Raw genomic sequence first — 16,590 nt, forward strand, 5'->3', positions numbered from 1 at the left:
TTGGCACTGAAGCACAGTTGCTTCTGGCACCCCGACTACCGGTGCTGGGGTGGATGTTCAAGGGAAAGGTTCCTTCCACGCATCATGCCACCGACACCACATGGAGCAAGTGGATCGCCCTCATCACACAGCGTGCCCGTATTGGAAACCCGAATCGCCCTGGGATTCTAGAAATTATAACAAACTGGCCTGAAGGTGAGACTTTTGGATTATCCTCTGAAGAAGAGGAAGAGCAAGTGACTCGTGCTGAGGAAGCCCCACCATATAATGAGCTACCGGAGACTGAAAGACGTTATGCCCTCTTCACTGATGGTTCCTGCCGAATTGTAGGCGCTAATCGAAAGTGGAAAGCTGCAGTATGGAGCCCCACACGACGAGTTGCACAAGCTACCGAGGGACAAGGTGGATCGAGTCAGGTTGCAGAGCTTAAAGCCGTCCAGCTGGCCTTGGATATTGCTGAACGAGAGAAGTGGCCGAGGCTCTATCTCTACACCGACTCATGGATGGTAGCCCATGCTCTGTGGGGATGGCTGGATCGCTGGAGAAAGGCCAACTGGCAGCGCAGAGGGAAACCCATCTGGGCTGCTGAGATTTGGCAGGACATTGCCGCCCGAGTAGAGAAGCTGACCGTGAAGGTTCGACACGTGGATGCGCACGTACCCAAGAGTCGGGCTAATGAAGAGCATCGCAACAACGAGCAGGTGGACCGAGCTGCCAAGGTGAAAGTATCACAGGTGGATCTGGACTGGCAGCACAAGGGAGAATTATTCCTAGCTCGTTGGGCCCATGATGCCTCTGGTCATCAGGGGAGAGATGCAACATACCGATGGGCCCGTGACCGAGGGGTGGACCTTTCCATGGACAGCATCTCACAGGTCATCCACAGTTGTGAGACCTGTGCTGCAATCAAACAGGCCAAGCGGGTGAAGCCTCTGTGGTATGGTGGACGATGGTCAAAGTACAGGTATGGTGAAGCCTGGCAAGTTGACTACATCACCCTTCCCCAAACCCGCCAAGGCAAGCACTACGTGTTGACCATGGTTGAAGCAACCACTGGATGGCTGGAGACCTACCCTGTGCCTCATGCTACAGCCCGGAACACCATCCTGGGCCTGGAAAAGCAAGTCCTGTGGAGACATGGCACCCCTGATAGGATCGAATCAGACAACGGGACTCATTTTAAGAATAGCCTCATCAACACCTGGGCCAGAGAACACGGTATCGAATGGATATATCATATTCCTTATCATGCACCAGCTGCTGGAAAAGTTGAACGCTGCAATGGACTACTTAAAACTACCCTAAAGGCACTTGGTGGGGGGACCTTCAAAAATTGGGAAGTGAACTTAGCAAAGGCCACCTGGATGGTCAATACCCGAGGGTCCATCAATCGAGCTGGTCCTGCCGAGTCTGAACCCTTGCACACAGTGGATGGAGATAGAGTCCCTGTGGTACACCTGAGAGGTATTTTAGGAAAGACTGTTTGGATTAATCCCACCTCAGGCAAAGACAAACCCATCCGTGGGATTGTCTTTGCTCAAGGACCTGGTTGCACTTGGTGGGTAATGCAGAAAGATGGGGAAACCCGTTGTGTACCACAAGGAGACCTAATCTTAGGTGAGAACGGTGTGTAGGTTTCACTGTGTATGTATATATATATATATATATGTATGTGTGTTTTAGAGTTTAAGAAGGTATTGGTTTGGGATAATGTAGATGGTAATAGAATAAGGGGTGGATAATGTCCTGGGTTGCAGTGTATTCTATTACCATCCTCAGGAGCCGTTGAAACCAGGTGGGGCAGTGTTTCCTTGCCTCCTCCCCCCAGACTATCTTTCTGTTAATTGCCCATCATTGTCCTGCCGCCTGACTCAGAGATAACTCCCTCCGGACTATTCTCCTGTTAATGAGCCTAATCAACACTTGGCCTCATGACTCGTTACCCCATTGTGAGATGCTCCGCCCAGAGGGAGGAACCAAGCATCCCATCGTGGATATAATCTGAGGCTGAACACCAGAGACACCGGCTTCCCACTGGATTTCCAGAGGACAGGAGCTACACAGCCACCATTGGACTTCCTGAGGAAGAGCAGACTGTTTTACTACAGGATCACCGCTTCAGAGGACTGCAGCCACCATTCTGCCAGACTGCTACCACCACCCTGCCTAACAGGGTGTCAGGTTGTACCTTGACTCTGTCAGTTTGACAGTGTTTTCTTTTACCTTTTTTTTTCCCCTTTTCTTTAATTTCCATTAAATTGTTATTCTGACTTAGTGCCTCCCACTGGTTTGTTTTCAAACTAGTACAAGCATAAATAATATTACTTACTCCAAGGAAAGCATTTTTCATTTGAGAAAGCTTTTAGAGGATGTCATTATTTATTATTTGCTTAGCAACTGTTTATGAGACAAAAAGTCACAGATCTGACAAAAGCCAATAAATGAACATGTGGCTATTTTGAAAACAAATGATACACATACACACACTTAAGCCCATACACAATGAAACTGGATAGAAACCTCTCAGAACAGTCATTGTGGAGAATGCAGTGCTTCATGAGCAAATACGGTCAGTTAGAATTTCAGTGAAAATAACCAGGCATTTACCCAAGTGAACTATAGCTTTAATTAAAACTGGTGAGACTGGAACACAGGTCTCCTAGAATCTTCCTATTCTACATTTATCTAGTTTAGATTCCTAAGTTATATAAGAATCACCTACAGCACTTTATACATGTTGGATACATGTACTTGAATGCTAAATTTACTGTCATTGAACGAAAGACTGATGGTCAAGCATCTGATAAAGTACATTTATTCAGTTTAAGACATCTGAGAAATATTGATTTGAAATATAAAACATACCTATAAGCTTAAAAGTACTTTATTCAAAGAAAGGGACGATACAGGTGGTTACAACCATCAGCCTTCTATTCCCTTGGTTCTTTAACATTCTTGTCAATATTTTTTTTATGTAGCATAATCTAACAAAACTACAATGATAATCGCAATACAGATTAGGATGTGGTTCTGGACACTTGGTGCACTCCAAAGCTAATATTCTTTTCCAAAAGTTTAGCATCAATAATCTGAACTTCTTAAGTAGGGAGAGTTCAATCTTTAAAGAATTAAAAGATTAGCAGAGCCTGCAATTCGTTCAGTTTAATAATGCTACCTGTGTTTCTTCTTTCATTCCTAGGGAGTCAAAGAATGCATTGAATTTTAAGCACGCACAATCTTAGCAAAAAAATTACCTTTGATAGAAAATGGCAAGTACTGAAGCTGAGTGAATAAGAAATCCTGACTGGTCCTCAGATATCTCATAGTTGGACCTGAAGTGTCAGAGCATGCACACAACTGATAGATAACCTGACAATCAAAAACAGCAGAGATCCATGTATGGAATTTATTTTAAAAACAAACCAACCACCAAATCAAAAGCATAATACTGTTTTACTGCTCAAACAATATTAGCAGTATTTAAAGTAAGTTTTCCATCAGCTTTCTTCAAAGTTGAACCTATTATTTGTAACAGATGGTGAATTATTATATTAAAGGATTATCAGCATATGCATACACAATGGCTATACAACATGACACTAGATAAGCCTGTTTGTTTAGCTCACTTAAAAATGAGTGTCTTTGTATGTCTGCACATCCACCAAGACAGGAAACGTAATAAATTTTCCCCACTTCTACAGAATTGCCTTTTGCTTTTAATAATGTTTAAAATCCTTTCTAGAGTCCATGGATTTTTAACATGTTACACGTGTGTAATCATATGATTCTATGATTTACGTGCAAGCATCAGCTACCTTGCACATCCATCTAACTCAGCTGTCTCCCCCACCTCACCCCCTCAGCCATACATACGTCCGTTCTCTCACGGCTACAGAATAAAGCAGAGAATTTCACTGGCTTACTTGGAGTTATATGTTACTTGCTGTCAAACTACACTTCCAAAATTAAAAAAAAAAAAATTAAAGATTGGCATATTATCACCATGGATCAAAAATATTTAGGTTTAGTTTTGTAAGTATGCCCTAATTCCAAGTTTCTGACGTGAGTGCAGTTTCTTTGATTTCTGTGATGCTACAAGATAACATTTTTGCAAACAGAAGGTAAAACAGAAAGAGTTCAATGTATATAAAAACCTAACATATTCATTTTAAAAATGAAACTATTATCAGAGTCATCAACCATCTGTGTTCATCAACCAAGAAGTAGCTAATTTCATTTAGAGCCTACTTTCAGTATATGCCAAGAGAAAATATGCTAAATACCTGGTAACAGAGTTCTGCAAGATGGGGAGATTCCCGAACTGCTGTCGGCCCATTCCTTGTTTCAGTACCCTTCTCCAGTATGTTCAAAATGGCATGTAGGCAAGTCCGTGGGCAGCCCAAGACACCTGAAAAGAGACAAATAACTTGACATTCTTGATCTTACTTTCCTCCATAGCAAATATAGGTTAGTACACAGAAATACAGAACCTAAATTGTTCTGATACCTTGTGCTGCACTGTACTGCTCCACAGAGCTGCAGCAAAAACATCTGGCAAAGTTTTATCACCACTACTTAAAATCAAAGAAGGAACCATGTTTCAGCAAATATCTAACAAAAATATTTATAGTTAGTCTGTAGGCTTTTGAGATGCTGGTGAATCAATTTGAATTCTTGCTTTTACACTTTTAAATGAATAGCCATTTGACAATTTCAAAGAATAGCTTTAAATAATTCCTGCTTTATTTTACAAATACAGCCACTGCATGACTAATGCTCCTAAAGGCACCTGACACTGCAACCAAGGGCAATAGGGAGAAGATTTTAATGCTGAAGTCAAAATCCTGTGTTTTTGCATTCTTCCTTTAGCCAATTATTTCTTTAATAGACCCAGAACGAGGTCCTGAAGCAGTAAAGGCATCAATAACCAGAGTTCTTATAGGGGAAATAATCTTGTGTTTGAACATGTATAATTTATGCTTTAGCAGGAAATTATTATCTTGAGGTAAATGTCTTACGGTCTTTATTTCTTCACATTATTAACAAGATAATTGAAAGATGTGGGCAAGTTTCTCTCATGCCCTTGAGACATTTCCTCATCACTGAGTTAACATATGATATCCTGTAAAATTGTGTGGGTGCAGACCAGTTACGTGTACTGTGTAACTACTGAATTCCAAAATATCAGAAGAAATAAAATTCAGGTCCTAGCTACTCTTCCATTTAGAACTATGAAGAACTAAAAACTGCTGGGCCATAGAGTCCAACACAAACCTAAAGATAATGAGAAATATTCTTCTCTAAATAACTAAAATCAAATTATTCATGTTTGCTCACTTGTTTATATAAAACATCCCTTAAAACAGTTGAGAAATAATCTTGTATTTCTGACTGGAAGAGACACCCAACTACTAAACACCAAACATGTCAACACCAAACTATTGCTAGGTTATGGTATCAGACCACTGTTCATGGCTTTAGACAATTGGGTCTTGAAAACTTCCAAACATGAAGACTGCACGACCTCTATAGCCAACCTGCTTCACTGACTTCTGGTCAAAACGTTTCTCCCACATTGAATTTGAACCTCTCTTGTTTCAATTTATGCCCACTGCCTCTCCTCTTCCTGCCACACTCCTCTGAAGAGCCTGGTTTTATCCTCTTATTAATGCCTTTGCAGGTATTCAAAGACTTCTATTAGGTCCCCTCAAAGCATTTCTCTTTTCCAGAGTTCCTTCAGCTTCTCCTCATAGGCTGAGAAATCCAGCTCCTTGATCATCTCTGCTGGACTTGCTCAGTCTGTTTTGTAAAATACAAGTTAGAAATGGAGGAGGAGAAAAAAATATAGTAACCCACTGTTATTCCCACCAATTCAACTTTAAAGCAACAGGAGTGGTATTTCTAAAGTTTGCATTGTCATATATATATGTAATTAATTAATATATTTGTATATTCCCGGCACTAGAATGAAACCCCACATGTTCTAAAACATTTTCTTCTACAATGCCAAAAAACCAAAACTGGTTACTGGTTTTCTTTCCTATAAATAATTTTAAACAGGAGTTTGAGGAGGGACAGGACAGTACCCAAGTAGTAGAACTAGTCCAAAGTGACAGTCTGTTTTGTAGATTCAGATGTTAGCATATGTGGGTACTACTTGGATCATCAAATCAGTTTCTTTGTATTGGGGACACAACCATGCTGTATTAAATAGTAAATAAATTAATGTTTCACTTCTGAAGTATCATTTTCTCTCATAATTCTAATTTCAAGTCTGTTCCAAAATCCAACTTAAACAAAGAATCAAATCCTGAAGTTGTTTAAAGGCTGCATTTGAGTACTAATATTAATGCAGCTTTCAACGACTCAAACAAGGCCTGTTGTCATACATTGAAGAGGAACTGCTTTTCCCCATGAATTTTCCAGTAAATACTCTCAGTGTTGGTAACAGAACTGATTAAATGGCAGATCAACCTCTCCTCCTCATACCTGGATCTTGCAAATTTGTGGTGCTGACAGGTTTCTTTAGTTCGAATCCCAAGAGATACAGAGCAAGGCTGGGAGGACTGCACTCAAGAGAGGTGATAAGGAGATTCAGAATATGGATCCTTGTTTCATGATGGATTTGTGCCCGCTTCTTTTCGGGCTCCAGCTCTTGATTAGAAAAAGAAAAGAAAAAGAAAAAGCAGATGTGGTGAACAACGAAGTAAAAAACCCATCTAATAGAATAATCCTCAGTGTCTTCAAGTTAAATACAAGAATGTTGAGGGATCAATTTATATTACTGCAAAGGGATACAAGAACAAAATTCAAAATTACTGTTAACACAGCTCTAAATAATATATCCAAAGCAATGTTAAATACTTGTCTTCTGAAAACAGACTCAGTTTGTAGTTGGCTCGTTGTACTGTGGACGTTATTTAACAAAATATAGGTGCTTTTCATTCTGTTAAAGGTCCAATTCCACAGAAAACAGAGGAAGATTGTTTCCTGGCTTAAAAGCACTTTTTACATCTCTTTCATTAATTTCATTCCATGCAAAAGACAACTGTTTAAGCCATTTTAAGAAGCCTTTTACATACCCTCATCTGGATTAATTAATTCTTCTGCATCTTCATTGTCTAAACATTCCACGAATCCAGCCATCAGCTTCTGGCTAACACTCTGTATTTAACAATAGAAGGATGGAAATGAAGAGAATTTTAAGAGTATTAAACCAAATACTTTTCATAATTCCCTTCATGTAAGTTGACAGAACCTCTAGACAAAAAGTATATAACCTACTTAATAAGCAAGAGTGGAGAGTCATAGCTCTTCTAAGAACAGGTTAACAATTAGCCAGTGAACAGGAAAAAAAAAATCTACTGTTGTTACATATGCTAAATTATTCTCACAGATTGAAGACTATAAAGTCACAAAAAGATCTCCATATCTCAAAGAATATTGCCCTTTTTCTTCTTGAAAACATTCATGATTTTGTTTTTTTTCAATTAATGAAGTAATTGTTTTTCCAATGCCATAGTGAAAGACATTTGAGAGGTGGGTAGATATAAAACAAAATATGTATTTTAATGTAGTTAACCTAGAAACCTATCCTTTAAAGAAACATTATGAAGTCCCAGTATTTCTCCATCAGTTTCTCTTTCCAGATTCAAAGAAACAGCTACTCACCTGATCATGTGTGAAATCACCAACTAGTTTTATCTGGATGTTGGAATTATCAGAAATACAGCACAAAATCTTGGCACTTTCAAAAGCCAGTTCAGGATTGCTGTTTCCATGGTAAAGATACCTTGAAAGACACAAGATTATGGTAATGAAATTGTTGAGAATTTTACTTTTTCAAGATGGTAATGCACAGATGAGAAATTAAACGAGATTTAGAACTAAAACATTTACAAATCAAATTACATGAGATAACATTCAAGCTTCAAATAAAATTTCACTCTATATGAAACACTGAGTGCTTCTCCATCAGGAGAGATTGAGTAGGCTGAGTAGGGATAATAACCTTTCCTGGAATTTTTACCATTCTTTTTATCCAAAATCTACATTAAACACTGCAGCATAAGTTAAAACAACTGCTTGCAGGCATTTAATACAGTAAGTAATGGACAATACTGTAAAACATGGTCAATAGCAACTGTGTTTAACTTTCCCACTCTGTGACGAGTCTGGGGCAAAATGGAATTATAAGCAAGGGAATCATTGCACATAAGGTAGACAGGAAGAAATCATGAGAGGGGGAAAATTCAGAAAGAAGAACCATAAATACAGATTCCCATCTTGCACTAGGACAATCACAGATCATACCACCTGTGAAGACATCTCCCCCCACAAAAAAAAAAAATTCACAAGAAGCTCTGTGTAAAGAGAAGCATTGGCTAGTAAAGCTAATGAAAGGATCCAGGATCCAAACACTTCTGTGCATCCAAAACTCCTCCCTTCTCAGTACTTTGCACATACCTGGCAATATTCACCACGTGATCTGCCTTTTTAGTGCGAGGATTGATTCCTTGAAGCAGCTGCTCCAGTGGTGTGACAATAAGGGAAAGGTGGCTCTCCCGCAAAAGATCCATAAAAAAATTCTCCTTCTGTAGGGTTAAATTTAGAAGTGCAAGGCAATACTGTACAGCTTTCTCTAAATGCTTCTTCCCTGCAGTGCATGAAGAACATAAGAAATACAAAGAAGCAGCTGAATAAACTACATTCATAAATGTCATTCATCAAGCCTTGCACCGAGAAAAAAAACCCTGTCAGTGGTTTACCAGTAGGAAAACTTCCCCCATAACATGATTCTTTTATATGCAAGAGATACAACCATCAAGTTACAGATATGCAATGTTAGCTTTAAATCCTACTCACTATACATTTTAACTTCACATGAAAAATGAATTCTAGGCACATACCAGGAAATGGAGCATAAGTATCAAGCTGCTTAACCCCTTCTTCTAGCAAACTAAGGCAAAGTTCCAGCATTGGGGACTCATTCAATAGATGATACATCAAATTGAATCCAGGTGGTTTATATGCTATTATTTCTTCTCCTAAAGACAGACGGAGTAAAAAACAATATAACCTCTAATAAAAAACCCTTCTATTACTCAAGCTAGTATAAGATATAAAATGTAACAGCCCCCATGGCTCTAAGCAACAACCTTGGTAAAAAGTCTTCAGAGATTTTCTTCATATAGAAGCCATTGAGGTAATATTAAAAGTTTGGGAAGAGATGTAATGGCAATTACCCTTACTTTTCAGTATCTAATAGCACATTTCAAATTTAACCCCAAGTAGATCTGACCAAAAAGAAACCAGAAAAAGTTTATATCCCACCCCCCCAACCTGCATGAAGACCCTGGATGAGGGAAAAAGCATTTCCAGAAGTCAAAGAGAACGTCCACTCAACTCCTAATCCTCAGAGGGTAGGGATAAACTCCCACGACTGCTGTAACAATGTATACAAAAATAAAACTACTAGCCTAAAATTCAAAGACCTTCATGACATGAAATAAAAGGAAAAGACTAATGCTTCTAATTCATCTAGGCTCTTCATAAACTGTGGTAGATAAAAGCAGAAAAGCAGTAAGAACCTTTTTTAACATGCAAGTGAGAACAAGGGTAGTTTCTTTTGGCACCATCTTTATAAGTGCCTTTCTTCCATTCATTCCATGTGTGCCACTCCATCACACACCAACAGACAAGCCATGCCAATGTGGAGCCACATACTGAATCCATTTGAAAAATTCATCTACTCAAAACTACATTAACCCATTTCTCCAACATATCATGTAACCCACAAATAATCATAACAAGTTGAAGGACTAGCTGAGGACAGGAACGAGCTAATGAATTCTCTGAGCCAGTTATGCTGCCAAGTACTCTTTGTCAAAAAGTATGAGGCACAGAGGCCTTCTAACACTAAAGTTGTTTTCAATTAAGAACTGGTTCTCACAGCACTGCTACAAGAAAATCCACAGGCATCATGATGGAATTCATGCTAAGAAACTTTGTATTAAGAAAAAAAAATTTAAAGCCCAAATAAGCCTTAGATTTCCTATAATGAGGCAACTGTCATCTACTTTAGCCTTTTAAAGAATAGTTGTTCAGAATTAAATTACTTCAGGTCACAATTCTACTGCTACTGTCTGCTTTGAATAGTTAATATATCAATAGTATTAACAGTAAAGGATATCTCCAATACAGTGACACCTTTGAATTAATCCTATGAATAGTAGTGATTTAGATATAGATCAAAGAAGCCCAGAAGAAGAAGCCAAAACTGAGGTGTTGTTTAAGTGTCAAATGTTGCTCTTCAACCTAATTGGATATGAAAGAAACAGAAGTTATCCTCCTAGTAGAGATAGGGAAGTAGAAAACAGTGTACATGAAACCCTATTGAGTCAGCAATGCAGATCTCAATACTACGTGGAAATTTTTTTAACATCTTCCTATCTCAAAGTCTTGGTCTAGCTTTCCACCAGCTTATTTGCAATATTAAACAAGATCCCAAGACAGAGCAAAACAAGTCACAATTCTGTCTGTCAGTGAACAAATAAACATTTGTAACCTTGTAACTCCACATATTGGTCCACAAAGTCTTCAAGTTGAGGTTCGTAGTCCCGCAATAATTTGTAAAACACTTCCAGGACTACCTCAGCTACTTCCCACTGCAGATAATTACAAAACAAAGAAAAAATCATACACAGATTAAGACTGACCCCGCAACAACATGACCAAGATGACAAAGAACACAACACAGTGCAGTGAAGTACAGGACAGAAGGATGACTAGTATTTCAAAATTAGAAAGTCATGCAAATTACATTATAATTCATTATGTCAAAGAATATGAAAGGCCAAGCTTCCTTTCTGAAGTGAAATGGAATACTGAAACAGATTTCTTACCTACTTTAGGCACTATTATACAATACACGTATTAGAATATTGAAACTATAAGCAATAAGGAGTTCTTATTAGGTATACAGCTAAGAATAGATCAAGAATAGCCAGCTTCCAGCATACAGTTAAGCATGTGCTTTCATCCAGAAGTATTGTAAAACAAAGCCAAATCACTTGGTTCAGCAAGTCAGAAATATTTTCTGAGGTAACACTGAGAAAAGGACAAATCTGACTTGTATATTTGGGCATGTAATGTTCAGAAGTCATTAGCCATGTAGTAGACTTGCAGAATCCTGTAGAGCAAATTGAAATTTAGGAATACAAGCTTCTTTTTTAAAAGATACTTTATACAAGCTCCTTTGAAATATATCCTGACCCATGAGTTGAAATATCACCTGTTTACAGAATCAAAACACTATTAAGTGCTCTAGGTTACTTTTGCTGCATCAAACTTGCACAGCTTTCTCAAACAGATCTAAGCCACATCAACAGCTACATGCTCAGGAAAAGAAAAATATTTTCAAATGAAAATTACTTTTTCAGCAGCTCTCCGGTATGCCCTGGTGCGGAATCGGAGAAACACAGAATCCCTGAGGAACTGGAGATAGGGATCAAAGCCTGGCGGGCGGAGACCTGCTCCCAAGTTAGCTGGGAATGAACTCTCCACTAGTGTGCTGATGAGTCGACAGAAGGCGCGAGTTAAAGGATACTCCTCACATCGGGACTCAATCTCATTCAGTTCAACCTTCCCAGGAGGATAGCAAAAACAGGAGGAGACAAATCACAGATTTTGGGGAAGGAAGAAACATGTGAGAACAAATAATGTAATAGCATCATCTGTGAATTACTTTACAGTGAATCAATTCAGCAGCTTTTCTGCCTACAGTACAACACAAACAGAGCAAAAGCAGCAAAGCATCAGTACTGTTATTTCAGTTCAGCAATATGCATTCACTCCTCTCTGAGCTACTAGAAGATACACCTCGATATTTACCTACTTGCTTTTATTTACCACTGTTCTTAGAAGCAAAGTGAGCTGTACCAAGACATAACAAAAGTGAGTGCAATTTAGGAAAATCTTAGTAAGAAGTGCTCATGAGGAATTTGAGAGTTTAGATGCTGTTCTGTTACTAGCATGAAGCTGAACTAGGTGCAAAATGAATAAAAGTTTCCAGAAATTACAAGCAGGCTTGCAAGTAAGTTACAAAGCAGTGAAACAACAATGTCTATTAGGAAAGTTTCCCACAGGCACAGCAGTAGATGCAGCTTCTGCAAGTGCCTCCCAAATGCATATGCAGATGATCAGAGAGGCTGCCTAGGTACAGAGAATCTCTTACCTCAATACCAATTGCTTGTCTCTGGCCTGGACTTCTAACAGTTTGTAATATCTTCAAAACAGAAAGAGAAATGAAAACAAACAACACATTTCACACAATCGAAGTGCATCTCCATCATTTCTATCAGGAGTAAAAAAAAGATACTCATCACATTTTAGATCTAAGAAGAGGTTTTCTAAATCCTTTTAAAAGATAAAAAGTCAAGATTTTTCTCTCTGAGAGGCTGGATTATGTTTGACACATGTATGCTCCCAGCTTTACATTCTCCAAGATCTGCATCACATTTTCACATTAATGATTTTTATTTCATATTGGATAGGGGAAAGACATTTCTCTCATTATCTCTTACAATAGTGTATTTTAAGAAATATCATAAATTAGGACGCAAATATGGCGAGATGTCGTTATTGCCAGGGTCTCTTATTAGCAAGTAAAAATAAGGCAGCAGCTGCAGTTCAAAGAGGACAGTCTTGGTATTTCTGTATAAACCTGTATTTATGTAAAATAAGCACAGCCAATGAGATCTCTGAGATGATTCTGTAATTTTCAAAATTGTTCCAAAGTATTAACTACATTAAAAAAAATCATATTCAACAACAGCAAAAAGAAAATTTAGGAGGAAATGCAATACGATTTTGAATACGCTACTGGCAATTTCAACAAACTACAATGCTACAGCTCTAAGCACTGAAAATCCTAAAATACCTGTGTATATTCCAGGGATTGCCAGAGTGAAGCAGCTATTTCAGGAGATCTTCCAAAAGCAGTAAGGGTTTCTAATAGCTCTGCTTTCAAAATAGGAGGAATGCTGCATTGTAGAAGTCCCAGGATGACCACTACTGGTGTCCACTGAGGGTGCTCACAAAGAGCCAAGCGAGCATTCTCACTCTACAGAGTTCAACAGAAAACAAAACTGCAGATTATTACTTTGAAGGTTTCTCATGTCTTACAGTCTCTAATTCACAGTTCAGTTCAGACTCCGCTTTGTACTTGAAGGTATGCAAAATGTCAAAAGAAAAGCAGACAATTCCAAAGCCAACCATTTTAGTTAAACAAAAAGCCAAGTATAAAGACTTACAAGCACTAAATCGTGCCTATCCACACAGAAAGATTATTTGGATAATACAAGCATCTTATAACAACCCACTTTTTTTTAGTGGACACACATTCATGGAATTAGTCTAAGTACTTTAGCAACTTTTTCAAGCATGGGTAGAGGGACTTTTATTAGCATTTCTATTACATACTTTCTATATATTCCTATATCCATATATTTCTATGAACTGACACTGCATTGGACATTTGCTAGGAACTTGTAGCAATTTTAGTCTAAGAACAGGATCATCGCTCATGTAAGCTCACTAGAGACTCTGAGAAGAGCCACTGGACAGGAACAAGCATTTAGCCTCATCAAATGGTAATTCCCTGCATCCTTAGAACAAATTTATCTTCATCCCAAATTATGATTTGATGATGTCAGGAAATACTAGTTTTAAGAGTTCCCTTTTCTCCATGTATGTCCAATGCTGATATTACAGCTCACACAGGATCACCCCATTATCTTTACCACCAAAGATGATTTTCAAAATATTTAGTTTTACTGATCTGACTCGTGTTTGTGTCAGCAAAACCAAGGCTATCTCACTATGTCATAGAATTTTTAGGCTGCAAAGTCTGGTGGGTATCTAAGAGCAGAATTCCACACTACTCAGAATTACACAGACAACTCACAATACAAAATTATGCATTGCAGTCTTATTCTCCTGGAATCCTCTTCCAGTCAATTCATTCAAAACATTTTACACCCTTGGTTTGGGGACATTTTAAATCATAACCCTGGAGGCAAGTTTCACAGCTGATCAGCTTCCTTATCAAAATTCTACCACTTCCTTTTGAATACAACTATTACTTTTGTTATTTCAAGCTCATAAATAAAGGCAAAGAACTTTCCTACTTCTTAGTGATTTATTGCGGACATACCTCACTTCTGAAAGGCATCTCCATTACCACCACCAGAGTCAAGAAAGCAAGAAAATCAGCAATACTAGCAACACAGGAAAGGGCATCATCTCTTTCTGCTTCACCTACACCTTCAATGTTTGGTCATTACAGTTACTCCTGATGTTTCCCATACTTTTGGAATTCACTAATAAAATGACAACTGCTAGGTAAATTTTCCTTACATACTTTTTCAGTCAAGGAGAATTTCGCAGCTGAATGATGATGATTCACAAGGAAAAAAAAGTATTAACAAAGAAAACTAAATAAAAGGTTACTTACCCAATTGACTATAACAGTGGTCAGCTGTAAAAATGCAATCAATCCATCCTGTTCTTTCTGTGTGATGCCTCGGAGAGGCAGGTGACGGTATTGGACACTGTCTGCACTTGGCAAGTCTTTCCTTAAGTGCTCATGATAAAGCATCAAAGAGTGGAAGAAATGCTCCCAGGAGACAGGACTGCCACCTGCTCCTTGGATGTTTTCCGCTAGAAAAATGACAAACAGGTGACAAGATTTTCTTTTGACTCTTTCACAGGGTGAAAAGCAGGGTAGCTAAATTTAGAAGGAGAACTTTCTTATCTAAAGGAAAAAGTAAAGTTCAAAGAAAAGTTACTGTTTCCAAAATTAATCATTTCGGTTTGGGCATTTTTGCTTGTTTATGGGGTTTTTTTGAGACAGAAAGGTGCTAATATGAAAAACTAGTACAAATAAGTTTTCTGGTTTATGAATTGGAATCTTTGCAGCATTATTTGTATCTTCAAAGTAGGGAGTTTTTTTATAATTTGACCAATGCAAAATGAAGGCAAAACACAGGACTGACCAGCATCTCTTACTTTGAGAAAGTGGTATTGTATTACATGTATCAAAAAATTCTAACTGAACAAAGTGCTTCTGAACAAAGTCAGCTCAGGAAAGTTACATTGTATATTTTGTAAATATAGCTAACTTTAAGACATGACTCATTTTTTGTTTTACAATAAGCAACACTGACATTCTGCATTTCTTATGGTGTAAGACATGGTGTTTTTTAAAAAAAAAGCATTATTTCACTAGGTAAATTGCTTGCTAAGGTGCTCAGCCATCTAATTACCGTATCTGCTAGGTTTTTTTAATCAGACTACACTTTCAAGTAAAGCCTTCCAATTTCATCTTTGTACTAATAATAAAATGTTAAAAGTATGAGGCCACAATTCATCTCAAGTAAGTCTTTGCACGTCTCGAAAGAAAAGGAGTTGAGAAAGAGCTGAAGGGTCACTTCTCTTACCATGACTACTGCCATTGACTTTTAGCAAACTAAAGCAGTAATGAGCACACTGAGGCCCACTAGCCAGTCCCCGCAGCATTTTCAAGTATGGGATGTAAATTGTGGAAGGAAGTAGATCTCCCATTTGCCTAACAAACTTTGACAAGACAACCTAGAACAAATAAAGATCAGTGTTTAAAAAAAAAAGGTAAATCTGAGTATTTTAGGAAAACATTAGGCAGCAAAAGTCAGAGAACAGATTCTAATGTAATCAGGGCAGGGTAGACAGGAATGACAACTCCAATTTTAAAAAAGTTCCTTTGCAGACTGGCCTATTCAGTTAGACATGTTTGAAAGAGGAACTAAACAAAATAACTCGTGACTGCAAAGTATACTAACTCTCAAATTCTGTATTTCTAGTGATAAAATTTACTTCAGCTCCCAAAAGTTCCACAGGAGTATTATTAGCACATCTCACAATGCAAGGTAAGTGAGACCAGGAAAGAATCCAGTGTGCTTGTCAGTAACTCACACACAGTGGTTCCTTTCAGGGTCACATTAGGCTGCTTCAGATTGCACCTGGCCGTAATTCAAGTTGCCAGCATTCTGTGTGGGTGTTGGCATGTGTCTGATTTGTCTCGTACTAGGTTTTGCCTAGCACTGCACAGTCCTTCAAGAAGCATTGAGGGCTGACAGCACCCCAGGTATCCAAAGAGTTTTGGAATGTCTGCTTTGTCTGCTTAGATTGTTTCATCATTCTAATTTTAAGTTCTGTCTCTTATGGACTATAATTTTTGAACTTTGAATAATTAAAATATTCTTAGGATTTTTACCCCTAAAATACTATCAACTGCAGTTAATAAAGTTTTTTTTACAGCTGAGGAATTTAATTTCTCAGTTACATGAAAAAGGCACGTAGAAGTCATCAGACAAAAAACACAAGAGAACGATCAGAATCCATTTAGCAACTGTAACAGATCAAACCTAAATAACACTTTCACAGAGGTTTGTTAGTACTCTTTCTTTCTAAGTTTATTGACAGCCACGAATGGCTGGCAGTAGCTAATTTTATGGCAAGCAACAACACCCACGCCATACAGAGCAGGAGACA

The 16,590-nt window shown here is 38.2% G+C and overlaps 1 protein-coding gene across 1 annotated transcript in view; it reads right to left on the reverse strand.

Moving 5' to 3' along the window:
• Window positions 1–16,590, reverse strand: part of NUP205 (nucleoporin 205) — a 49,396-nt gene that overhangs the window by 18,948 nt on the left and 13,858 nt on the right. Inside the window, exons 11-23 of the mRNA XM_042026861.1 lie at window positions 15,501–15,651; window positions 14,516–14,721; window positions 12,941–13,123; window positions 12,236–12,286; window positions 11,434–11,643; window positions 10,568–10,667; window positions 8,910–9,047; window positions 8,467–8,656; window positions 7,672–7,792; window positions 7,083–7,164; window positions 6,490–6,654; window positions 4,284–4,408; window positions 3,255–3,369 (exon numbers count right to left, since the gene is read on the reverse strand). Coding sequence (XP_041882795.1) covers window positions 3,255–3,369; window positions 4,284–4,408; window positions 6,490–6,654; window positions 7,083–7,164; window positions 7,672–7,792; window positions 8,467–8,656; window positions 8,910–9,047; window positions 10,568–10,667; window positions 11,434–11,643; window positions 12,236–12,286; window positions 12,941–13,123; window positions 14,516–14,721; window positions 15,501–15,651 — 1,837 coding nt within the window. The remainder of the gene's footprint in view (window positions 1–3,254; window positions 3,370–4,283; window positions 4,409–6,489; window positions 6,655–7,082; window positions 7,165–7,671; window positions 7,793–8,466; window positions 8,657–8,909; window positions 9,048–10,567; window positions 10,668–11,433; window positions 11,644–12,235; window positions 12,287–12,940; window positions 13,124–14,515; window positions 14,722–15,500; window positions 15,652–16,590) is intronic.

This window comes from Corvus kubaryi, unplaced genomic scaffold (genome assembly GCF_017639235.1).
Source record: "Corvus kubaryi isolate FWS band 111438036 unplaced genomic scaffold, C.kubaryi_AGA036_p1.0 129, whole genome shotgun sequence".
Lineage (NCBI taxonomy): Eukaryota > Metazoa > Chordata > Aves > Passeriformes > Corvidae > Corvus > Corvus kubaryi.